The 25,953-nt window shown below is 37.2% G+C and overlaps 1 protein-coding gene across 3 annotated transcripts in view; it reads left to right on the top strand.

Annotated features, from left to right (window-relative positions):
• mrvi1 (murine retrovirus integration site 1 homolog) overlaps positions 1-25,953 on the top strand; it is a 49,498-nt gene that overhangs the window by 21,671 nt on the left and 1,874 nt on the right. For 2 of the 3 annotated variants that reach the window (XM_065261516.1, XM_073813023.1), the window contains 18 exons: positions 397-615; positions 3,211-3,317; positions 6,830-6,894; positions 7,064-7,237; positions 8,200-8,277; positions 8,358-8,404; positions 8,489-8,545; positions 8,747-9,223; positions 11,266-11,344; positions 11,888-12,011; positions 12,119-12,149; positions 16,617-16,757; positions 16,840-16,971; positions 17,915-18,068; positions 18,152-18,201; positions 20,723-20,824; positions 21,009-21,076; positions 23,895-24,014. In XM_065261516.1, the coding sequence (XP_065117588.1) occupies positions 544-615; positions 3,211-3,317; positions 6,830-6,894; positions 7,064-7,237; positions 8,200-8,277; positions 8,358-8,404; positions 8,489-8,545; positions 8,747-9,223; positions 11,266-11,344; positions 11,888-12,011; positions 12,119-12,149; positions 16,617-16,757; positions 16,840-16,971; positions 17,915-18,068; positions 18,152-18,201; positions 20,723-20,824; positions 21,009-21,076; positions 23,895-24,014 (2,078 nt within the window). In that variant the 5' untranslated portion in view covers positions 397-543. The remainder of the gene's footprint in view (positions 1-396; positions 616-3,210; positions 3,318-6,829; positions 6,895-7,063; positions 7,238-8,199; positions 8,278-8,357; positions 8,405-8,488; positions 8,546-8,746; positions 9,224-11,265; positions 11,345-11,887; positions 12,012-12,118; positions 12,150-16,616; positions 16,758-16,839; positions 16,972-17,914; positions 18,069-18,151; positions 18,202-20,722; positions 20,825-21,008; positions 21,077-23,894; positions 24,015-25,953) is intronic. The other variant, XM_065261517.1, reaches the window with a different exon arrangement.

The following is a 25,953-nucleotide window of genomic DNA, read 5'->3' as shown; positions in this document are numbered from 1 at the left end:
AACCAGAAGGGGGAAAATTATATACACAAGCAAATCTCACACTGCACTGATAAAAAATAAAGCTGCTACAAATGGTTTTTCACAGTGATGACATAGATTTTTGGTTTCCCCAAAGAACCACTCAAAGGTCCTTAAAATAATTTATTATTTCTTACCTTTTCTTCTCTTAATATTTCAATTTTGTCTTGTACTCACCCATCCTAATTGTGTCATTGTTCCAAGTACGTATGACTTTGTTTATCTAATACCATGGTGTTCTCATTGTTTACTTACATTGTTTACTTACTACATTGATTACATCATGCTTACAAAGTATGTTAAATTAAACTATCAGATGTATTACAGTATGATTATACATGTACAGTATGGGTTGTATGGTTTGTTTTCTCTATGTAGGACCGAGTGAACAATTCAACCGTATGTCAAACCAAATACGTGCGAAGTGAACAGACTTCACTAAAGAGAGCTCACATTGTCACAACAGAGGCTGTTGGCCCTTTTGTCTTCTCTCATACACGTTCCCGGCCTCCTCTCACCCCTACCATGCCCACCCTGCCTGAGGAAGAGGAAGACTCTCCAGAAGAGCTCGATAGTGAAGCCAGCTCACCATCCATAGTGAGTTAACCTGTCATATATTCAGACTGGACCAGGCCGTGACATCATGTCATGACGCATCCAGCTATGTTTGTTTTTTCACACTAGAAAAGGCTGTTAGGGTAGCATTTCTGTGAGGAAATACGTTTTATTTGAACTGTATTTGAACTATGAAACTTATTTTGGTTGAGAGTTTGGCGGAAACATTTATGCAGATGGCCCGATTTGATTGTCCAACAGCTGACCCCCAACTTATTGTTTCCTGTCCCTTCTTTGGTAGTTTGCACAAGAAAGACAGAAAGCCTATATAATTAAAAAGGATTTTTCAAGCTCTGTATTTAAATGGACAGTGGAGACAGGAAATGATGAGAATCTAAGGGGATTTGAAATGGGGTTGATGCAAAACACAACTCACATGGGTAAACGGGTAACCCCACCCTAAACATCATAGTTCATGCTATGTTTAGATCAAGCAACTCTAGCTTGTCTCATTTACTTTTACATTTATCATTTAGCAGATGCTTTAATGCAAAGCGACTTACAAATGAGAGAGAATTTAACATTTTGTCTACAGTTGTGATGCTAAAATTTCTTCTCCTTTAAAGCCATGAGAAGAACAGAAACGTTTGATCTTTGTAAGATTCCAGTCTCGCTACACACATATATATATATATATATATATATATATATATATATAATAGGACTTTTTAAATGAATTATTAGCATACATGATCTCCCAGACCAGATTTTCTCTCCTATTCTCCTTGTGCAGACCACAGACTGTGTGAACATCAAAGTCTGTCAGGGTTTGATGTTTTATTATTGCTAATGTTATTCATGTGTGAGCACAATCCACTCACACAGCGACTCATTAAATTTGAGGCTTAGACATCTCTTTAAAATGATATTAAACTTCACTAATAAAGGTCCTATTTCAAAACGGTTTAATGCGTGGATAATCTTGCTATACTTTGTAACTTCTGAAAGTGTAATAAAACAATTCTCTCATATCAAAACTATTATTTGTTTTTTACCCTCCTTTTGATGTTATTGTGTTAATGTTATTGTTAAAGGATAATTCCGGTATTTAACACTTTGAGTCTCATTTCTGGTTTGTTTTGGATGAACTACAGTGATGGACACTGAAATTTTGACAATGGGTTGTGTCTTGAGTTTTTGACTCGTTTAGAAGCGTCTCTTGACTGCTTCAGAATGGAAGTCAATGGCCATGCACAAACATGTCATTAAAACAACACTTAACGTTCATTTTCAAAACTGTGCTACTCACCGAGTGGTTCGTGGTGTTTGTTGATGATTAAAAACAAATATATTGGCGCAATGTATGATTTCAAACCGTGTTATTTGCTATAGTGGAACTATTTTTTCAGATACCTCATAACCGCGTATATACTTCCGCTCTATATTTGAGTCTGAAACGTTAGCACACTCCCGACCACTTGATGGCGACAACCACTTTGCCATACAAGTACGCTCGGGCTGGTCACTGAGCCATCAAATATGGGAAAAATGTATTTAAAACGAGCGAAAAAACTACAACCACATGTAAACAGACCCTTTTCTGTTTCCCGGCGGCGGAGTGATATATAGCAGCGAGCAATGAGTCTTCCAAGAGAAGTCAATGGAATTTTACAAAATGCCAAATAAAACACAACAGAAACTGTATTTCACTACACAACTTGTTTTTAATCATCAACGAACACCACGAACCACTCGGTGAGTAGCACAGTTTTGAAAATGAACGTTAAGTGTTGTTTTAATGCCATGTTTGTGCATGGCCCTTGACTTCCATTCTGAAGCAGTCAAGAGATTCTTATAAACGAGTCAAAAAGTCAAGACATGACCCATTGTCAAAATTTCTGTGTCCATCACTTTACTTCATCCAAAACAAACCAGAAATGAGACTCAAAGTGTTAAATACCGGAATTATCCTTTAAGACAGAATTGTTGTGTTGTGATACTGAAATAAAAAGTAATGAAGGGCTTAAAAATACATTTCTAATAACTTTACGAAATACATTTGATATATATTTATAATAATATAAATGAAATTGGCCTTAAATTAATCTAGAAATGCATTCCAGCTAAAACCACAGGTTAGGTTTTAAATTTAAAGATGATAGAATTTTATTAAATGTTTTTTAATGCATGTTTATGAATGATAAAATTAGTTCCAGTAGTTAAAGAGATGGCTAATAATGAAACAACGGTTTTGAGTGGAAAAAACTAAACTCTGTAATTGGGTTTTTACAAAGACTAATATTTTGCTTCCTCTATTAAAGGGGATGTTATTACAATGTGACCGACGTTTCCCATGGGATTAAGTGAAGTGTGTGCGTGAGAGATTTTTAAGAGAGCAGTGGTATTATTCAGTCTTGTAAAATCTTAAAAATAGCCCTTACGTTTTTTGTTTTTGTTTGTGTAACTTTCAACATCGTTTTCCTTCTGTTATGTTTAGTCATTTAGTGATGTTGAGTGTGATCAAGATATTTTCAGCGTGTTTTTTTATTCCTGATGCAATGTTTAAAATTGTCCATGCCAAAGTGTATCCCAAACATGGCAGGCAGTCAATGAAGCAAGCTTGTGTTACTTTTGCAGTATGCACCAGTTGAAAGCAAGGTGGTAAATGTGACCATGAATCCACCGGCCATTGTACTTCCAACACAAGCCAGCAAACAGGAGCTGTGTGTTTTAGAGAAAGCAAGGTATTGATGTATTTGAAGTAGATTAAGTAACTTCACATGTATTATTTTTAGGGATGCATACCGATTAATCGCAATTAATCGTTTGCAGAATAAAAGTTTTTGTGTACATATATATAAACACACACACACACCCACATGTTGGTGTATGTGGTTTACGGGGACATCTCCATATAGACGCAATATACTGTCCAATCTGTTATATTCTATTCCCCTAACCTACCCCTATCCCTAACCCCAATGTCACAAAAACCTGTTACCAGTCTTTAATCTATGAAAAACTACCATTTAGTATGTTTTTTGGCTTTTCCGTTTATGGGGACACTCTCTGTGTCCCCATAAACCACTTTTATAGCATAATAAACATGTCATTATACACTATTCTTGTCCTCGTAAACCACATAGACTAACCCACACATACATGCATGTATATAATAAATGTTTACATGTGTATATACATTTGTACATTTATATTATATTTAAATACTTCATATATTTTTTTTCTTAAAGCTCCACTGTGTAGGATCTACTCCCATCTAGCAGTGAAATTCTATATGACAACCAACTGAATATTACTTTCTAGCCACACCCATTCGGAACGCGTTTTACCTCGTACGGTGGCCGTGTCATGCCAAGGTTAACATGGCTTCCAGTAGCTACAAAGCAAAGCAATGAAAAAAATGAGTCTAAAAAGTCCTTTGCCTGTGATCCATCAAAGCACACAGATTTATGTTAAACATGGAAAAAGTCTGATTTTCATGATATGTCCACTTAAAATCACATACAAAAAGCAACCATAAACGTAGCTTAGACACTCCTTTTCCATCGACGCAAGGAAAAATATCCCAGGGGCTGTTAAACTTCGTATTTAGATGTGTTTTCGTCGATCAGATCACAAGTGGACGAGAGAGACACATTACGTTTATACTTGGTGTTTAAATCTGTCTCTTTTTGTCCATTTTCGACCGCTTCTCTCCATATTACTGAGTGGATGGTCTGTGGACGAGTCCCTCTCCTGTTATTTAATCATGAGCGGGAGTAATGACGGGTTTAAATGGACGCCAACTAATATTATGTCAGAGTCCAATGCTTATGTTTTAAGTAAACATGTTACATGTCCGTGTATATGTAAGAGATTTCTCTGATATTGGTGAAATAAGATCACTCAACTTTCACACGCTTGTAAAATGAAATGAAAGACGCGCAGATCAGCGGCGTTAGTTTTATCAAAGAAAGACTAAAAATAGGGCTGTCACCGTGTGTTTATGCTAGAGGTCAGAAAAGATGAAAAACATTTATCTCAGTACCTCAGATTACATAAATGGGCGGAGAGACAGCGTGTGGCTGTTCAAACACATAAACCACATGCATGTTTACACTAACAAGTGTTATGCATAATCATGCTATAGTTAGTCAAGGAACTATAAAACTTCAAGTTTACAACATAGACTGTATAGATGTAAACGAATATGCTGAATTACCTCTTCGGAAGATATAAAGTAGGGAACTTCGGTGTCCCTTTGGTCTTGTTGTTTTTCCTGTCGCGTTGTCGTTTTAAATCCCCTTTTCACTTCCTTGGCGACGTGTTTTAATGTCCTCGAAAATAGGTCTTCAACAGGCTTTCAAATCAAAGCATTAGATCGCGGGATCATCACGGTTTGCAGCTGTTGTTGAATCTGAAGGATTCACGCCGGATTTCCACCGACTGGGGAGCGGCTGCAGATCTGCTCCGCTGCGTTACGGCTCCGCACTCCGCCGTCCGCCAATACCCACCAGTTCCGTATTGGTTGCAGAGCGGCTGCGTGCTGAAGTGACGAGGACATATGAGGTCTCGCAAATTCACGTGATGATCGCGCGATACCTAGTTCTGTCTCCGCCAATTTTGACTTGAATTATGACGTTTTTACAAACCAGCCCAGATCACAACACGAGATCTCGCGTAGAAAGAGCAGTACATCAAATCCATCCAAAATTCAAAAAATAAGAAAGCTGCTAAAACCATTTATTTATGCTCTATCTTTAATGTATTTATTATACCATATACTTTACCATTTAACTCCCCCTGTCTCTGTTCTTGTCTATTATTTGTTGTTTCTATATTAATGACTTTGTAATGTTTGTATTGCAAAGATTTAATAAAGGAAAAAACACGAGATCTCGCGAATTCAGGTATGATCACACGATAAAGTCATGGCTCCGCCCTGCGGAGCTGTCCGGCATCCGTCAAAAATAGAAGCTCTGCGTATTTGTGCCGGAGGGCTGCGGATGGCCGGAGCTGTGACGGATTCGGAGCGCAGTCAGTGGAAATACACACATTGACTTGAATGGAAACCGATTGACTCCGCCGCCGTTCCGCAACGGATCCGCAGCCTTTCCGCAGTCGGTGGAAATTGGGGGTCAGCTACGCAGGTCACAGGCTGGATACGTCATCAAGCCTGGTTTATTTAAATCAACTGAGCATTACATTCGCAAGTCATAAGCATATTACATCAATTTACAATTAACTAAGAATAATTGTCAGCTTTATAATTGTTAATATTCTGAAATAAGACTGTCTTGATGACGTATACCGCCTACACATGCAACCTCCGGAGGCTTCAGCTAGCGGCCAGCGTGAGTGTAGTCTGAAAGCGCGAAAGGCGGAGCTTGAATTTCAGGAATGTCCCTCGTCGGCGAATGTATTTCAAAGATGGAGGCACAACATGGATGCGCCAGGCGAGCGACTGGACCGTATGTATTTTAAATAGCAGATTCTACACTTACGAGAATACTTTGATTAGTGGGTGGAAGTAATTACACATGAATGAGCACATATTTTTGAAAGAAAACATGGGTTTTTGCTAAGAATTAACTCAGAAAAGTACACAGTGTAGCTTTAAAGTAATACACAGTACACAAACATATATGATGTAAACAAAAACTTTTATTCTGCAAACAATTAAACAAGATTAATTGTTATGCAGCCCTAATTATTTTATTCATTTAAATTGATAGTTCCCCCCAAAAAATGAAAATTCTGTCACCCTTGAGTTACAAACTTTGAATTTGAATTTCTGCTGAACATAAAGGGAGATTTTTGTAATCAAGGAGAAAGCATGAGCACCACCCTACTTCAAAGACCAGCTAATATCAGCCTAAGCTGGTTGGCTGGTTTTAGCTGGTCCCCCAGCCTGGTTTTAGCTGGTTAAGATGGTGTTGCAGGCTCGTTTTAGATTGGTTTGGGCACTTTTTTAGCTGGTCATGCTAGAAGACTAGCTTACCCACCAGCTGAAACCGGTTTGGTTGTAAACATTGTTAAAAATATCTTACTTTGTGTTCAACAGAACAAAAAAATACAGGTTTTTAAAAATCATGTATCAGTATTTTCGGTTTTTGGGGAACTATCCCTTTAAGATGATGTTTTAAAGCAAAGTTAAGTTTGTCTACTGTAAAAGTAATTGGAAACGCTCTGGTTTATGTGAAGATGGTTATGTTAAGAATATGTTGCTATAATGTTTGTTTTTAATATCTGTCAGACCACACAGTCCCAGACCTCGCCTCTCCCGAAACTCTGCCACCTCCGTTCCCATCACCACAGTGGGTACGTTCAACTACTTACACCTTACTATATTTTGTCTTGCTGTTTTTTGTTCGTGTTCACAGGAATATTTTAAGGGAATGACTGATGAAGGGAAACTTCAGCTTATAAGTATGAATAAACGGTGTACTCGTACTGTATATTGAAATTCTTGTATTTATTTGTGTTTCAGATGATGAGGGACATGTGATAGATCTAGTGAAGGATCAGCTTCCTGAGCTGCAGTTATCTGAAGAGGAACGTCGGAAGAATCTGGAGCTTCTTGAGGAGGCCAAGAAAGTCAGTGATCGATTCCTTCAGCGCAGAGGCCGACGCTCTACCTCTAGTCTTACTGACTCTCCTACAGGTACAACAACAGACCTACCCAACTGTCTAAAAGCTTAGTTTCTCTTGAGAAATACAACTTTCTTGTGTCTCCATTAGAGTTTCAGCTGATATGTCTCAATATCTTACAAACTGTGCTCTGATTTAACAATAAAGTCACAGAGTTCAGTGTAAACTTAAAGGTGCCATAGAATAAAAAACTGTATTTAAGTAGGCATAGATAAATAATAAGAGCTCTGCTCATGGTAATGACATATTGTAAGCCTCAAACACGATTGTTACCTCATTTTTATGTAAACCTTGTGCATGCAAAAGACAAACAGGCCTTTTAAGTAAAATCTAAAAATTCTTAAATCAAGACTAATTTTCTTGATGAGCAAAATGACCAAAGAAAATTAGTCTAGTTTTTAGACAAAATATATACAATTTAAGTGAAACTGCCAACAGGGTGAGAATTTTTTCTTGAATTAAGCTTTTAGGAAAAATGTATACTTATTTTTAGATTTTTTTCTCACCCCATTGGCAAATATTTTTGCTTGTTTTAAGCTCAAATTCACTTAAATTTGATATATTTTGTCTTATTTTCTTAGGTCATTTTGCTCATCAAAAAATGCATTTTAATTTAAGAATTTTTAGACATTTGTACTGAAAACAAGACAAAAATGCTACGTAAGAAAGTCATTTTTTGCAGTTTGTATAATCACCACCATATATTTATATATGATATAGTGTTATTGTTTTTGTTTCAATACTGAAGATTATTTTTGACCTCTTTGCTGACCTCAAAAAATATTTATTTTAACACGGCCACATTTCCTCAAATGCCTTTAGCAGGGGATAACATTAGCATTGGAAGAGGACTTTTAAGCCAAAATTTTCCTGTAACCTGCCACACAGCATACTGATTTAAGCACATTCACAGCTCATTGGAAGAGATAAAGTGAAGTGTGTCCAAACATGGATAACGGTGTGTTTTGGTTACAGCTCTCTCGCCGAACCCAACGCCCTCCTCGTCCCCCAGACCATCGAGAAGCAGCTCTCTCTCTGCACCCGTACAGCTAGGTTTGTGTTTGGCATGCTCGCTTGTAGAGTTTCGTTTGGATCATAGCTAGATGGTTGAACTTGTTTGTTTGATCCACCAGGCGGTCCTGAGGTCAGCACTCCTCCTGCGAGTCCCTCCTTTTCTCCGGTGAGTGTCATTTAAAGCAGTGTTGTTATTAGTGAAATGTTTCCTAATGCAAATTGTATTGTTTCTGTGTGTGTATGTGATAAGCACTTGGAGGTGCCATCGTCACATGACCGTGGGGACACGAGCAGAGGAGAGCAGGAGGTTTGTATAACAGCCCTTCAGTAAATATTTACACATTATTAACATTCATCTCAAGTGGTCTTATCTTGCATAGACAGAGCTAACCTATAAATGGGATCAGTAGCAATGTCATATTTGCACCGTGATCAAATGATAAATTGTTATATTTAAAAGTGAATGTCGAGACATAAATTGGATGAACACTTCCCAAAACGTTCCTAGACCTTCTCAAGAGTCGTGGAGTGGAAGCCCAGCGAAAAGCGAAAAGTGTCGTCTGGTGCGTTAAACCCCCGACACGCCACCACCATAACGGTCAGAGATCCCGCCGTGGCTCAGAAGGAAACGCCGGACCGTCACGGATCAGCAGACAAAACAAAGAACTCTGAACATGCTAGCCAGAAAAAGGATGAGATGTCTTGCCGTGGCGCCAATCAACCTTTAGCCACAGGAGTAGCCAAACCCGTCCCCCGTCCACCCACTCAACAGGCCCCGTGCACGGCCGAAATCAAAACCATAGGAGCTTTCCCACCTCTGATGAGAGCGGTCTCCTGGGACACGGTGGGCTCCATCAATATGAGGAATGCTGCTCCCAAAGGGGAGGAAAATCTCTCCTCTGACAAATCACTGTTTAAATCCTCTGGGTACAAGGACTTCCCTGTGCCGCCCGGGAACGTTCAGAAACTCTCCAAATTGCGTGAGGTAATTTTTTGTTGTTTTTGGCCAACCATAACTGTGCGGTTTTAGTCATTTAATGATCCTTTTATGGCTTACTTGAGGGTTTCAGTCGGGTTGGCAGCGCGTTGGAATGTTAGGGAAAGATGGGGCAAATATGCCACCCGGTGTAAGCTGCCCCCCCCCCCCCTAATTATCCTTTTGACCATAGATGGCACTAAACTCATCTCGGCACATCTGTTGGACGACTATGCTCTCCTTTATGTTGCCGTTTCATCTGAACATCAACATTTGTGCGATTCATTTCATCTAAATTTGCCATCTGTGAGATGTTATTTAATAATGCCATAAATAAAATTTTATAGAGAAGTAAAATAATAAATGTTTTAGATATTTTTATCACTGTGTTTTTTGCATTAATAGTACAGCCTTTAGTAATCTACACTGCAAAAAATGACTTTCTTACTTAGTTCGTATTTTTGTCTTGTTTTCAGTAGAAATATCTAAAAATTCTTAAATTAAGATGCTTTTTCTTGATGAGCAAAATGACGTAAGAAAATAAGTCTAGTTTAAAGACAAAAAAATATACAATTCAAGTAAATTTAAACTTAAAACAAGCAAAAATATCTGGCAATGGGGTGGGAATAAAAAAAGTTAATTTAAGCAAAATTTTCTCACTCCATTGGCAGATAATTTTGCCTGTTTTAAGCACAAATTCACTTAAATTAGACTTTTTCTTAAGTCATTTTGCTCATCAAGAAAATTTTTTGAAGAAATGAAGAAGAATTTTTTTATATTTCTACTGAAAACAAGATAAAGATACTAAGTAAGAATGTCGTTTTTTGCAGTGTACACTGATAAGATCATATACTGGAAAAAAATGACTTTCTTACTTAGTATTTTTGTCTTGTTTTCAGTAAAAATATTAAAAAATTCTTAAATTAAGATGCTTTTTCTTGATAAGCAAAATAACATAAGAAAATAAGTCTAGTTTTAAAACAGAAAATATCAAATTTAAGTGAATTTGTGGATTAAACAAGCAAAAAATCTGCCAATGGGGTAAGCTAAAAAATCTTGAGCATTTTTCTTAAACACTTAAGTCAAGAAAAATTCAAGAAACATTTGCTTAGCCCATTGGCAGATGTTTTGCTTGTTTTATCCATAAATTCACTTAAATTTGATACATTTAGTCTAAAAACTAGACTTATTTTCATAGGTCATTTTGCTCATCAAGAAAATTAATCTTAATTTAAGAATCTTTAGGTACTTTTATTGAAAACAAGACAAAAATACTAAGTAAGAAAGTCATTTTTTGCAGTGTAATTGTGAACACTGCACTGCAACAAAATTATTTTCAAGAAAAAATGTTCTTAGTATTTTTGTCTCGTTTTCAGTAAAAATATCAAAAAAATTCTTAAATTAAGATGTTTTTTCTTGATGAGCAAAACAACCCAAGAAAATACGTCTAGTTTTTAGACCAAACAAATCAAAGGTAAGTGATTTTGTGCATAAAACAAGCAAAAAAATCTGCCAGTGGGGTAAGCAAAAATCTTGAACATTTTTCTTAAACACTCATTTCAAGAAAAATTCAAGAAACAGTTGCTTACCCCATTGACAGATTTTTTTTTGCTTGTTTTATGCACAAAATCACTTAAATTTGATATTTTGGGTCTAAAACTAGACTTATTTTTTTGGGTAGTTTTGCTCATCAAGAAAAACATCTTAATTTAAGAATTTTTCGACATTTTGTAGACAAAAATACTAAGATTTTCTTTTCTTGAAAATAATTTTTTGCAGTGAATGGATATATCGAATTTGGTATGGTACATCTCTTAAAATTTCTAAACAATAATAACAATTTTGTGTAAACATTCATAAATAAATATGAAATTATAAATTTGTAAAGGATTATTGTACTACAGTACAATCTGGCTGCTTTACTTTATTATATGTAACTTCTTTGTTTTAATTTTTTTCCCTCATTTATGCATTGCATTACGTATTTCAAAATGCATATTATATATTATAGTAATTGCCCATCACTGATTAAAGTGTTTTATTTATTCCAGGAGCACAAACTGATACGTATCCAGAGTATCTCCAACTCAAAGCTTCCTGACCTGACTGAATCGACTGAGCAGAGCCGAGGTGTGACCTTCAATGTGATCTTCATCATTCATTCCTGATGATTATAGCATTCACATCATTTTCTGTGTTTGGATTAAATATTGCTAGCATTCAAGGGCATAGCAAGCATCTGTGGTTTGCTGTATGGTTAGCAAAGTGTATCTACATGCTTGGACCACTAGGTGGCCCTACGTGTGTCACAATTAGTAACAGTGCTTGTAATTATTTCTTTAAAAAACTCTGGAGCAGTGGTGGAGCATTACTATGTTCTGATAAACACAAAGGAAGATATTTGTAATCAAGCAGGAGCACCATTGACCGCCATTGTAGGGAAGAAAAATACTATGGAAGTCAATGGGGCTCAGAAAGGGTTTGGTTACAAACATTGCTTAAAATATGTTCCTTTGTGTTCATCAGAACTAAGAAAATTATACAGGTTTGTAACAATGACATAATTTTCATTTTTCTGTGAATTATCCGTTTAACTTCATGCTTCAGGTGTGTTTGATTAAGGTTGGAGGAGTTTGGGTTCCCCCATCTTGAATATTGTGTTTTATTTGTCAGGTCCACCCTCTCCTCTGCCGAGCTCTCCCAGTGAAGACGATGTTAATGAGAAACATGACGCGATGCCCAACATTTCAGACGTCATGCTCCGCAAGCTCAAACTGCACAGAGGTTTACCTGGCTGGTGCGATCACAAAACCATCAGACAAACCTTACACCCATTCATTTCCTACAGTAATATTATTAACAACCCTACAGATTTTAATGTTAATATTTTCACCTTTTTTGCAGTGCTCCTCCTCTCTCAGAGAAAGAAGTTGAGGTAGGTTTTATCAAACATCTCTGATACATTATAACACAGGATAAATAAAACCACCAGCTTGAACTACAAGTCTTGAATACCTGTTTTTATTGTGTTAGCTTATTGGTAACTTATTGGTTCCAACATTAACCTAGACACTCTGGTAAGACTTTACAATAAGGTTGTATTTGTTTACAATTAATTAAAGGGGACATTTCACAAGACTTTTTTTAAGATGTCAAATAAATCTTTGGGGTCCCTAGAGTACGTATGTGAAGTTTTAGCTCAAAATTCTCCACAGATAATTTATTATAGCATATAAAAATTGTCACTTTGTAGGTGTGAGCAAAAATGTGCTGTTGTGGGTGTGTTCTTTAAAATGCAAATGAGCGGATCTCTGCACTAAATCGCAGTTCGGTGGTTGGATAGTGCAGATTAAGGGTGGTATTATCCCCTTCTGACATCACAGGGGGAGCCAAATTTTAATCACATATTTTTCACATGTTTGCAGAGAATGGTTTACCAAAACTTATTTACTGGGTTGATCTTTTTCACATATTCTAGGTTGATAGAAGCACTGGGGACCCAGTTATAGCACTTAAACATGAAAAAAAAAACGAGTTTCATGATATGTCCCCTTTAAAGTGCATTCTGTCTATAGATTTTTTTAAAATCAGGATGTGTGCTCCCTGGGGATCAAACCCCTTGGGGCCTATTTTAACGAAAATATTTTTGTCTAAAGTGCATGGTCTAACCGAGTGTCCGATTCCACTTTTGCTAATTAACGACGGGGGAAAATGTTTGGGCGAAAAGTGCACGGTTGAAAAGGGTTGGTCCTATTCTCGTAATGAGTTATGGGTGTGTTTTGGGCGTAACTTGCAATAAACCAATGAGAGTCTCAGCTCTTATCCCCTTTAAAAGTCAGTGTCTAATCCCTATTTAGATGACGGACTTTGTAAACAGTGTTGGGGAAAATTACTTTTAAAAGTAATGCATTACAATATTAAGGTACTCCCCAAAAAAGTAACTAATTGCGTTACTTAGTTACTTTTCATGGAAAGTAATGCTTACGTTACTTTTGCATTACTTTTTCTTACTTGGCTGAGGCTTGATCTCTTTCAGGCCTTGCAGGGGTTTTTATGATCGCAAGCTCTGGCCTGCCATCTCCGTTTCTGACTTAAACTGTTCCACCTCAGGTGCACAGAGAGCGTACACTGTAAAAAAAATCCGTAGAAATTGCAGCTGAGTTGCCGGTAACTTACCGTCGATTTAAATTTATGTTATTTACTGGCACCATTTTGTTCAAAGTTAAATGAACATTTAACATTTACAAGTCTTTGTCTTTACAGAGTAAAACTAAAAAAAAACAGCATCAAGCAAAACATTTTGGGAAACAAAATCTGAAGCAAAAAAGCAGAAAACGGTTGATGATGATTTCTGGTTCCCAGAATGCTATGCATGAGGCTGTTATTGTATAGTTTTATTCTGTAAAGATAAAGACTTGTTAATATTTAAAATGTATTTAACTTTGAACAAACTCTTGTCAATAAATAACATAAATTTAAATCTACGGTAAATTACCGGCAACCCAGCTGCAATAACATTGTAATTTCTACGGAATTTTTTTACAGTGTAATTCTACGTGACTATGTTCAGTTTAATTCAGTACATTATTTTATTTTTAAATTAAATTAATTAAACTGAAAAGTAACTTACATTACTTTTTTAAATAAGTTACTCAAATATTCATGTGTACATTTATAAAGTAATGCGTTACTTTACTAGTTACTTCAGAAAAGTAATCATATTACGTAATGCACGTTACTTGTAATGCGTTACCCCCAACACTGTTTGTAAACTTAAAAACTCCAATTTAAGAAGACCACCCAAAAATGTTTTATTTTTAAAATCTTCCTAAAATACATGGAAAAACATTAGCATTTTGTTATTGAGAAACGAATTTGAACTTGTTTTCTCTGCAGTATTCAAAATCGGAAAACACTGTGGGGCGGTTTCCTGGACAGGGATTAGAGACTAGTCCTAGACTAAAATAAATGTATGAGCTGTCCAAACTGAAAACAACTTGCACTGACATATCTTAAAATACATCAGTGCCCTTTGTTTTGCCTCAAAATGCACACAAGTGATGTTTTTAGTAAGGCACGTTTGTTAAGACTAGTTATATTTCCCAATTAAACTAAGGTCTAGTCCTGGCTTAAGATAATCCATGTCTGGGAAACCACCCCTAAATCTTTTTTGGTATTTGGACCATGTTTTCCCCATTTAAATGTTCAGTAAATAAATGCAACTACAACAAAAATTTTATTAGGAACTTGGCAGAAGTGTTGTTGGTAGTTGGCAGAATTAAAAGAAGAAGATAATTTTACTTTACACATATAGTAATTTCAGAAAATTGAATCTTGAAGTGGTCTCTTCCATACAGACATACATACTTTCTTACATACAAAAAATAAGATTAAAATGAACAACGACAGGAGTTTGTTTCATTGATGTGCATTATTTAGTATTTTTGTCTTGTTTTCTAATATAAATATCTGAAAATTCTTAAATTGAGATACATTTACTTGGCAAGCAAGTGGCTTAAGATACACTGTAAAAAAATTATTTTCAAGAAAAAAATTCTTAGTATTTTTGTCTTGTCTTCAGTAAAAATATCAAAAAATTCTTAAATTAAGATGCTTTTTCTTGATGAACAAAATTACCCAAGAAAATAAGTCTAGTTTTTAGACTAAAAATATCAAATTTAAGTGATTTTGGTCATAAAACAAGCAAAAAAATCTGCCAATGGGGTAAGCAAATTTTTTTTTTCTTGTTTTATGCACAAAATCACTTAAATGTAATATTTTTGGTCTAAAAACTAGACTTATTTTCTTGGGTCGTTTTGCTCATCAAGAAAAGAATCTTAATTTAAGAATTTTTTGATATTTTTACTGTAAACAAGACAAAAATACATAGATTTTTTCTTGAAAATAATTTTTTGCAGTGTACAAACAAAGAAAAAAAAAATAAGATTAAAAAGTTTAAAATGAACAACGACAAGAGTTTGTTCATTGATGTGCATAATTTAGTTTCATCATTGCAAAAAATGAATGTCGTCTTAGTATTTTTGTCTTGTTTTCTAATATAAATATCTGAACATTCTTAAATTGAAATACATTTACTTGGTAAGCAAGTGGCTTAAGATATTAAGTCCTGTTTACTTAAAACAAGTCAAAATATCTGCCAGTGCAGTAAGAAAAATCAACTTAAATTAAATTTACTGAATTAAGTTTATTTTTCTTACTGCACTGCAAAAAATGATTTTCAAGATTGTTTTTGTTGTAAAAATATCAAAAAATTCTTAAATTAAGATGCTCTTTCTTGATGATCAAAACGACCCAAAAAAAATAAGTCTAGTTTTTAGACCAAAAATGTCAAATGTAAGTGATTTTGTGCATAAAATAAGCAAAAAAAATTCTTAAACACTAAATTCAAGAAAAATTTGCTTATCCCATTGGCATATTTTTTGCTTGTTTTATGCACAAAATCACTTAAAATTTATATTTTTGGTCTAAAAACTAGACTTTTTTGGGCGTTTTGTTCGTCAAAAAAAAACATCTTCATTTAAGAATTTTTAGATATTTTTACTGAAGACAAGACAAAAATACTAACCATTTTTTTTTTTTCTTAAAAAAATCATTTTTTGCAATGTGGCAGATATTTTGACTTGTTTTAAGTAAAAACACTCTTGATTTTCATCATTTATTTTAATAAACAAGATTTAAAATCTTAAGCCACTTGCTTACCAAGTAAATGTATCTCAATTTAGGAATTTTCAGATATTTATACCAGAAAACAAGACAACAATACTAAGTAAGACGTTCATTTTTTGCAGTGATCTGACGAATACATTGATGCAAGAAGCTGTGTATTGTATTCAGTGTAATAAATGGATGTTGTGTCCAGTATATTGTCAGTATTGCGTCATGTCTGCTCTACTACAGCAGTCTTTTCCAGAATGAACCTGTTTTTATACATATGCGAAGGCCATGGCTCTCCACAGCCTTGTTCAGTGCGTGGCAATTTGATGAGCTTTAGTGAGTTCCTGTCCCCTGTGAGGAAACACAAACATGCCTTTGTGGATACAATCTGCTCCCAGGATGACGCTAGTGAGGGTCAAGGGTTGGACATATCTTCCTCTTTAATAGTCACACAATACTCGCTGTACACTGCACACTTTGATCCTGTTGTGTTATTACTGCTTTCCTTGGTACACTATGTACTCATATTAAAAAAACAAACACATGCAAAAATAAAGTTACTTCACGATGCCATACAAGAACCATGTGGTTCTCTTTGGATGAAAGGACCTGTCAAATGCATAAATGTGAAAGTATTCAGTGAGGGTTAGTTTTACTATGCATTGTATCGTGTCTTGTGTATTAAAGCATGGGCATTCATCACGTTGTTGTTATTTTCTCCCTGCAGAATGCTTTTGTGCAGCTGTCCTTGGCTTATCGCAATGACAACTACACACTGGAGTCTCGACTCAAACAGGCAGAGAGAGAGCGCAACCTGACGGAGGAAAACACTGAGAAGGAACTGGAAGAGTTTAAATGTGCCATCAAGGTCGGCACCCATTATAAACCATGTACATATGCTGTATTTTGGGAATGAAGTGGATATAACAGGGATTGGTTAACTGTTGCAGAGCACCGTGTCACTGTGGCAGAATGCAGAACAGAGAGAGTTTTACCAGCATCTTATAGAAACCATTTCTGTATTTCATCGACTGACCAACCGCCTCTCCAGCAGGGCCGAGATGGTCGGAGCCGTACGGCAGGTGAGACGGACGTCATTGCTTTCCTGTTAGGTGTCTAGGGTCTCTCTGCCCCACGTTTCAACTTTATTGCGGAAACTTAACATGCTTATGCTGTTTTTATGAGAAAACTGGCCTTTGTGGAGTAAAGGGGCACGGGAATGTTTATTTTCCAGCAGATAAGATATGTTTGTGATTGATTTAGCTTAGTCTTATGCTTGCCCTCAAGTTAGTGCGCATGCCAAAGTAAACCAAATAAATGGAGACGCACTCACTGGTATGCTGCCAGTGGCGACGCTATTAATATTAGGATCTGGACGGTGTCATTACAACAACTTACTGAGCCTTACTCTTATGTGAGTCTACATCATATAAAGAGCTCAGATGCAAACCCTCAAAATGCGTCTGACAGGTTTTCTTGTAAATGAGCATTTTTATCTACGTGTCTTGGAATTTCTGGAATAACATGGAATTTTAAAAGTTCTATTACAGACAATGAAAATCATGGGATATCACAGATTTTGTTTGTCGCCTTAAATTTAATTAGCATTTATTAAAATGTAATCCGCAAAAGGAATGCCGTTCCCAGGTCCAAGCATCCACTGATTTCAAGTGAGACTACAATTTAAACAGCTGCTTATTGGCATTTTTTTATTTATTTCACGCATTTAAGCAACATTTTTTATTATAATTTTCATTATCTGGCTCATGGCATTTCAAAAATCAGATTTTTAGTCAGTGAAAGTCAGGGAATTTGACATTTGGCTTGGAGTGGGAACCTTGTTTATCAGACATGTCAGTTATTTCTAAATGGCCTGAGGCTGGGATTAAGCGGATTTGAAGCCAAATTTATTTAAAGAACGTATAATATGTACCAAGAGCATATAATATTATCCCATTTTTGACGTTTAGCGGCTTTTGCAACTGGGCTCCTCATATGTACAGTAAGCATTGTTTCCCGCAACAGGAGAAGAGAATGAACAAGGCCACAGAGGTGATGATGCAATATGTGGAGAATCTGAAAAGGACTTATGAGAAGGACCACGCTGAGCTGATGGAGTTTAAAAAGCTGGCCAACCAAAACTCCAATCGCTGCTACAGCGGCTCAGTAGACACTGGAGGTAAATGCTTCACGACAAATAGGCTTCAGTTCGGTTTCCACTTGATATGAATGCCTGTTCATCCTTCATCTTATTTTATACAGATGATGGTGTTCAACGTCCATCCAGATTCATATCACCACAACTTGGGAAGGTAAATAACTTTTCCAGTCTTAAAATAAATGACAAATGAACAATAAATGATCCATAAGTGTTTTCACAGTTCGATACTCTTGAAGAACCTTTATAAGTAACTGTACTGTTACAGAAGAGACTTTTAAAAGACTCGAGCTTCCCAACTCCAGTCCTCATTTAACCCCTCCAAGAATGTTTTAGTTGTCTCTATATATAGTATAAAACACCTGATTTAACTTTTTATGTGTGTTTGACTTTATGCTGTTCCCCAAAAACCAGCAGGCGGGTGATGTCAAATTACCACGTGAGCAATTTGAGAAATCATACTGAGTCGTCTGTAGGCGAGAAGTACTCGGATGAGTTACTACTTCTGGCAAAAAATTTTAAGTGTGCATTTGATGGACACTTTCCTATCCCTCGAGCGCCTGGGAGAGGATTCACCCAAAGAATGAGAAGGGGGGGCGGCTAGCTAAGGCAGAATCCATATCCTCGGTTCTGATTTTACTAGATTTATCGGTAGCCTTTGACACAGTCAATCATCAGATCCTACTTGCCATCCTATCATCCCTAGGGATCACGGGTACACCCCTCCAATGGTTCAAATCGTATCTCTACGAGAGATCCTTCAGGGTGTCATGGAAGGGTGCGTGGTCCACACCAGATGGTCACTGGGGTTCCGCAGGGAACTGTGTTTGGTCCACTCCTATTTTTTACACAAAAGGACCTATCATACAGGCAAATGATAAGCTGATGACACACAGATCTTTCTCACATTTCACCCTGATGATCACACCATAGCAGCATGTTTTACAGCCTGCTTAGAAGACATCTCGGCTTGGATGAAGTCGCTAAGACGAAGTTGCTTGTTTTTCTGCCACAACCCACGCTACAGCACGACCTATCCATTCAACTTGGCAACACAACCTTTCTCCTTCCAAAACGGCGAGAAACCTTGGTTTAGTCTTTGATGACGAACTGTCTTTCTCTTAAAACATTGCAAAGACATCAACATCAAAAAAACATGCGCCGGCCAGTGCCTCATACCTTTGCCTAAATCAAACTGGGCAGAATCTGTCACAGGATAGACGTTGAATCTTTAATACCCAACTAACTCTCTCAACAGTTATTGTTTAGAAAACTTGTATCTTTTTATAAGCACCTTTTGTACTATTGCCTCCCTATGGCACATCGCTTTTATTGTTTTCTAATCTTTGTAAGTTGCTTTTGGACAAAAACGTCTGCGAAATGCCTAAATGGAATGTAAATGTTGTCATAGTCAAAAATGTCAGAAAGCGGTGACACCTCTCTATTCAAATGTAAATACATAAGTTGGTCATTGTGGTCATCTGAGTTAATGACTCGCTTCTTTTTGGGGCTGTTTACACTTGGTATTAAGATGTGTTTTCACCGATCGGATCACAAGTGGACGAGAGAGACACATTACGTTTACACCTGGTATTTAAATCCGTCTCTTTTGTCCACTTTTGACCGCTTCTGTCCTGAATACTGTGAGGGGGTGGTCTGTGAGACGGTGGGCGAGTCTCTCTGCTGTCATTCAAACGCGAGCGGGAGTAATTATGAGTTTATATGGACGCAAACTAATATTATGTCGGAGTCCACTGCTTTTTTAGCAAGTAAACATGCTGCACAGTGTTTTGTACGTGTGTATGTTAGAGCTTTCTCTGAATTTTCAGCGCAATTGATGAAATAGGATCGCGCAACTTTCACGCTTTCAAAACGAAACTACGGAGAACACCTGCAGTAGTTGTATCAATGAAAGGCTAAAAATAGCGCTGTTCAGCGTATGTTCACGCCAGAAGTCAAAAAAAGACGTAAAACTTGTGTTTAATACCTCAGATTAGATAAATGGGTGGAGAGAAGGCGGTCCCGTGTGGCTGTTCGAACACATTCAACAACATTGAATTCCGCAGCTCCAAAGCGATCCGATCGAAAGTGGTTTCGACTACCTCTGGATGTGGTTGAAAGTGGTCGAAAGTGGACGCGTTCAAAACGTTTTGAACATCGTTTACACCTGGCATTAACGTCGTCCACTTGTGATGCGATCGACGAAAACGCATGTTAATGCCAAGTGTAAACAGCCTCTTAATGACGCGCATGTCACATGATATTTCAACATGGCGAATATAGTGCCTCTGAATTTCATTCACACTACCCATATTCATACTATACACAATATACTGTTTTAACAGTCGAGGAGTAGGTACATAAAAAAACTATTACAAAATTCCAACGCCAAAATGTGCGAAAATTGTCAGACGAATTAATGCGAATTAGCCACCTCGTAAAATACATACGAGTTGCCTTGAGATAAAGTTATACTGTCACAGTATGCGATTTCAGATGCAGGTTAATAAATGAGTAAGAATATGTATCAGTCTGTATTTGTTGTGCATGTTGCCTTGTGTGCATTTTGTCAGTACTGTATGTGTGTTTCCTGGGAATCGAACCCATGACCTTGACATGCAGAAAAGCTATCGATTTAGTGTTTGTGATAAATTATGTGTTGTTGTCTCTTGAAGGCCTTGCCCAGACGAAGAGTCAGTGTGGCTGTAGTTCCTAAGTTTAATCTACTGAATGTCCCCGGACAGACCTCAACTGTGTCCAGTGCTCTTCCTGTACTGGTAAATGTATACTGTGTGCTCAGCTCTTTTCATACGGTCTGTCAGAAGCCATATGTTGTTAATGATGTTTTATCTTTAAGTTTCCTGCATGTGACATTTTGTCTTGCTGACACTAACACCAAAACAATTACTCTGTATAAAACCTTTACATACATAAGGTCAATCCGATTTTTCTTTTCTTTAGTGTGAGGCCAACACCATTAGAAACTGTAATTCATCAGACTCCACCCATCAAGATGTACTTGAGAGGAAGTAAGTTTATGTCCTCTTTACTCTAAACACTTACCTAGCTAAAATATAGTTTTAAAAATCATTGTATATTCAGTGGTGGCTCGCAGAGTCCTGCACGGGTTCATTTTAAGAGACCCGCTCCCGTCGAACCCGCAAAGTTCAGCACCAGATCCGACCCGTCACCCGTGATAATATCAAAATTAAATCCGCACCTGCCCGGACCGTTAAAGGACAAGTTCGGTATTTTAGACTTAAAGCCCTGTTTTCAGATTGTTTATGGTGAAATAGAATGGTTTTGACTGAAATTTCGACATTTGCGGCAGCCCTGAGAATTTTCGCGTGATTGTGTTTCACCTCAGACCTCTACAATGGGTTTAATGGTGCACTGGAACAATCCTTCCTAAAATGCATTAAACTTTCGTTTACAAAGAAGTGAAAGTCACCGAGTGGTCAGGGGTGTTCACTGATATGCTCACACAAAAATCGCTGCAAAAGATGCTTTCCAACAGGTGTTTTAGCATTCGTTGTTAACTTGTGGATCTATTTTTCCAAACGCCTCACACCCGTACATTCTTCCGCTTAGAGCTTGAATAATAAACACTCCAGCCCAGGTGGTGGCGCTAATCCGCCTTTGCCAATTGCAAGAATAGAAACAAAGTTCCCGGCGCGGAGTAATACCGTACCTCACAGGACGTCTAATACAGTCAATGGAGTTGGTATAAACTACGATAAAACCTGTTGGAATGCGTCTTTTGCAGCGATTTTTGTGTGAGCATATCAGTGAACACCCCTGACCACTCGGTGAGTTTCACGTCTTTGTAAACGAAAGTTTAATGCATTTTAGGAAGGATTGTTTCAGTGCACCATTAAACCCATTGTAGAGGCCTGAGGTGAAACACAATCACGCGAAAATTCTCAGGGCAGCCGCAAATGTCGAAATTTCAGTCAAAACCGTTCTATTTCACCATAAACAATCTGAAAACAGGGCTTTAAGTCTAAAATACCGAACTTGTCCTTTAATATTTGGCATGTTACCCGACCCGCACACGCATAAATCACACACGCTAAAATCATTCCAATTACACGTGTAATGGTAATTTAGATGTACAAATATTGCACATATTTTTATTCACGCTACTACCCGTCTGCACAGAGATTATTTTCCGCCCGCATCCCCGCCCGTGAATTTTAGGAATGTCACAATCCTCTCGTTTTAGACACTTTTATGCAGGTATCCGCGGGTACCCGACCCGTTGCAGGACTCTGTTGGCTCGTTACTTCTTTTCCAAGGAGGCACGAATGCGAAACTCGTCAAAACATTGTAGTGTATGTGGACCGTCATGTCAAAATATGTGTTCTGTGCGTCATGTGAACCTATGTGCATTGCGCGTCAAAATACCTTTGTAAGGGTTTATGATAAAAGAGGCGCTCGTTGCTAGATACTCGCTTAAAGGTGCAATTTGTAAAATATTTGCAGTAAAATGTCCAAAAACCACTAGGCCAGTGTTATATATTTTGTCCAGCTGATTACTATCAATATCTGTAATGTTTTCAACTACTTGTAAATCGTGAGAAAATTGCCATTCAAAACATTGACACGGGCAGTGCAGTCTTCTATCAATGACGTTAATATCCATGTGACCCTTTGTCACCGCCTTTACTGACGTAAAAACCACATGACAACAGTGGTCGAGTTCAAAATAATTTAAATGGCGGCCAAGGAAGTGACCGGAGCAAAAATGTAGTGTAAATAAACGTATATTTTCACTTTTTACAAATTTTAATTGCATTTCTAGCGAGAAATTAGTATTGTAGTTTTCAAATATGTGATTAGTTATCACAAAGGCGCTCTCCGTTTATATTTCAAACATGCTGCCTTTATGCCTTCGAAGTCATGGCCTCATGAGGCAGCGAGACAACAAGTCACTGCCTTGAGTTTTCGGACGCAGCGACCCAGTGTCGTGGACAAATGCGGAACTATGCGTTAGCGCCTGTCGGGCTACACGCTTGCTTATGGACAAGTTATAATGCATATAATTATGGTTATTGTTAAAGTGTGACATTCATTTTTGCATAGCCAGAACATTCAATATATTCCTGTGAAGTATTTATGGAAAGATGCGGTTTTAGATGTTTTTACATGTTGTGGGATGTGGGAGTCCGTTTACATCTATAAAGCCAAGCTGTTGAAATGTATTCCTTGACAGCCTCAGGCTGACCTGCTATTTCCCTAAAAACAGCAGGTCAGATTGAGTCTTATCAATAGATATTTCACGCTGTGACAGGATAATGTTGCATGTTTACTTGGTTGACAGGAAACCCACGTACAGAAGATTATTTATCTATAGTACGATGTATTAAACGTATGCAATTTTCTCACTTTTGTGCTTAAAATAACACACAAGCATCCCACAAAGTCCCATCTACAGTCAGTGCTATTTTGGGACTAAATCTAAACATTTTGACAGGTCTGTTTGAGAAGAACCAGGCATCGGTGTGTAGGCTTACTGTATTAACAAAGAACAGTAAACAGTTATATCAACCTCTAATATCCAGCTGTTAATTCCCCTGATAGACAATAACAAGTTTCCTAAACACTATTGTAAGGCCAGTTAAAGACCTCCGGGTGTACTGTACGTCTTGTCACATTGGCTTTGTTTTTAAACTATTTATTTCACACCTTCTGTGCTGTTTTTTATATGGCATTTAAATGTATCTTCATCAGGGTAGAGTCCCATTGTTATTTACAAAAAGTCACCTCTGTAGTTCCCCCTGATCTGCGTAATGGTAATATTTTTATTGCTGCAGCACTCACTTTTCTTTCCTATGTGAAACAAAGCAATGGAAACCGTTTGCCAGAACAGGAAGGTGAAGCCATGCCAAGCAGAGTTCATTGCAATCCAGAGAAGATTACAGATGAGATCAAAGCCAAGCTTGAAGAAGAAGCTTATAACAAAGGGTAATGTCTTACCATTTTTCAATCTCTATATTAGCACACTATCACAGAAACACGCACACCTTTCCCAGCAAGCATTTTTGCGTTTAAAGATGCAATGTGTACATTTTAGGAGGATCTATTGACATAAATGAATATAATATACATAGCAGTGTTTTCAGTGGTAAATAAAGGCCTTACATAATAAACCATTATGTTTTTATTAACTTAGCATTTAATTACCGCTGGTCCTCTTACATGGAAGTCGTGAAAAGTGAAACTGCTGGCTTTTTGATCGCCCCCTGGTGGTTGGCTGCAGTGCATGTCATAAACCCCGCCCTCTCAATGCATACGAACTCGGGTCAAAATAAAAGAAATAGATAACTTCCAAATTTTTTTTTCAAAAGATGGTTTTAGTCCTTTAAGATAGTTGTTATCATGTTGATATCATAGACTGTAAAAAAAGATGGATGACGCCCATTTGCTCTCTTCCATTGGTGAAAACAGAAGCCGCCAGTGTCCTGATACGATGCTGAATACGAGCACTAATGCTTTCGGGACCAGTCCTTCGCAGTAGTGGGCAGGAAGTAAAGCCGCGAAATCAAGGCCCACCCTCGCTCTCGCAGAATTAGCATATCACAGCTGTCAATAATGATGTCACACCACCGTTTTTGTAGCATTAAATAACTAACTAAAACAAACTTATTTTAAAAACAAACACTTGAATTTACATCAGCGTGATAAAAACGACAGTAAATGACAAGACACCAGCTTCGGAAAAAAGATAATTGAAGTGTAATTAAATCGTTTCGTTGGTCTCAAGTCTCAATTGAATAACATGGGCGAGGTGGGGTTTATGACCTATACTGGGACCAGTCACAGGGGGGGGGGGGGGCGATCGAGACGTTTTGGCTTCACTTTTCAGGGCTTGTGCTGCATGCTTGGTTGATATATGTTCAATTGTTCATTTTTGTGATTAAGTTTCAGTTTAGCTCGTAATTTGATGCTATAGAAACAAGGCGTGTCGTTATGATTGACATGTATGATTGACAGCTTCTCTGAACGGACTCTCTATACTTCGAGTAAAGATTGAAGATATAACTAACTATTTATTTTCTGTGTTATTTCACACCACCAAAATGAGTTGTATGGAACTTATTTTAGCAAACCAGTCAAATGAGGCGTTCAAGGCGCTTGGTTGAATTGGGCGCACAAGTTTGATACCACCGTTCTGCCTCAGGGCTCCACGGATGATTCCTTCTGCGCATACCCTGCGACATGTTTGTCCTGTGGCGGCTATCGTAGCTTTTCTATGTGCTTCGAAAGGGATGGCTGAGCGGTTTATTGCAATTCACAATTTCATCACTTGATGCCGCTACAATCTACTCACAGTGCACCTTTAAAAGACGTTTATTAGCCGTCCAATCACAGCAAAGACGTCTAGGCTAAAACAAGGGTGACAGTGAAATAAATGAAGTAGATGCCTAACTATAGCCTAAAGATAAATAAAATTAAATAAATAAAACCAAACACTCTGTAATCATGATTAACTTTGCTTACATTATGAAATATAATACATTTCAAGTTCATTTCGGCTAGAGGTGGGTTACTCATAGTCAAACTATAATGGGGCTATAGTTAACCTAGACAATAAAATAAAGGCTATTGCTTGCTGGGTTATCTGTCATTCACAAGAAACAGTCAGATGTTTGACATGTAGAGGAATAGATTGTTTTTAAATGGGGGTTAAACAAAAAGTCCAATGTAACCAAAATAGAGGTAGAAATACTTATTTTCTATATGACACACTGAGGTTATAATACTGATGAAATGAGGGTATGCAAATTTATTTAAAGGGACACTCCACTTTTTTTGAAAATATGCTCATTTTCCTGCTCCTCTAGAGGTTAACATTAGATTTTTACTGTTTTGGAATCCATTCAGCATCTCTGGGTATGGCGCT

Source organism: Paramisgurnus dabryanus, chromosome 2 (genome assembly GCF_030506205.2).
Source record: "Paramisgurnus dabryanus chromosome 2, PD_genome_1.1, whole genome shotgun sequence".
NCBI classification, from domain to species: domain Eukaryota; kingdom Metazoa; phylum Chordata; class Actinopteri; order Cypriniformes; family Cobitidae; genus Paramisgurnus; species Paramisgurnus dabryanus.
Note: the sequence above shows the minus strand (reverse complement) of the source record. Positions and strands in the feature narration are given on the sequence as shown.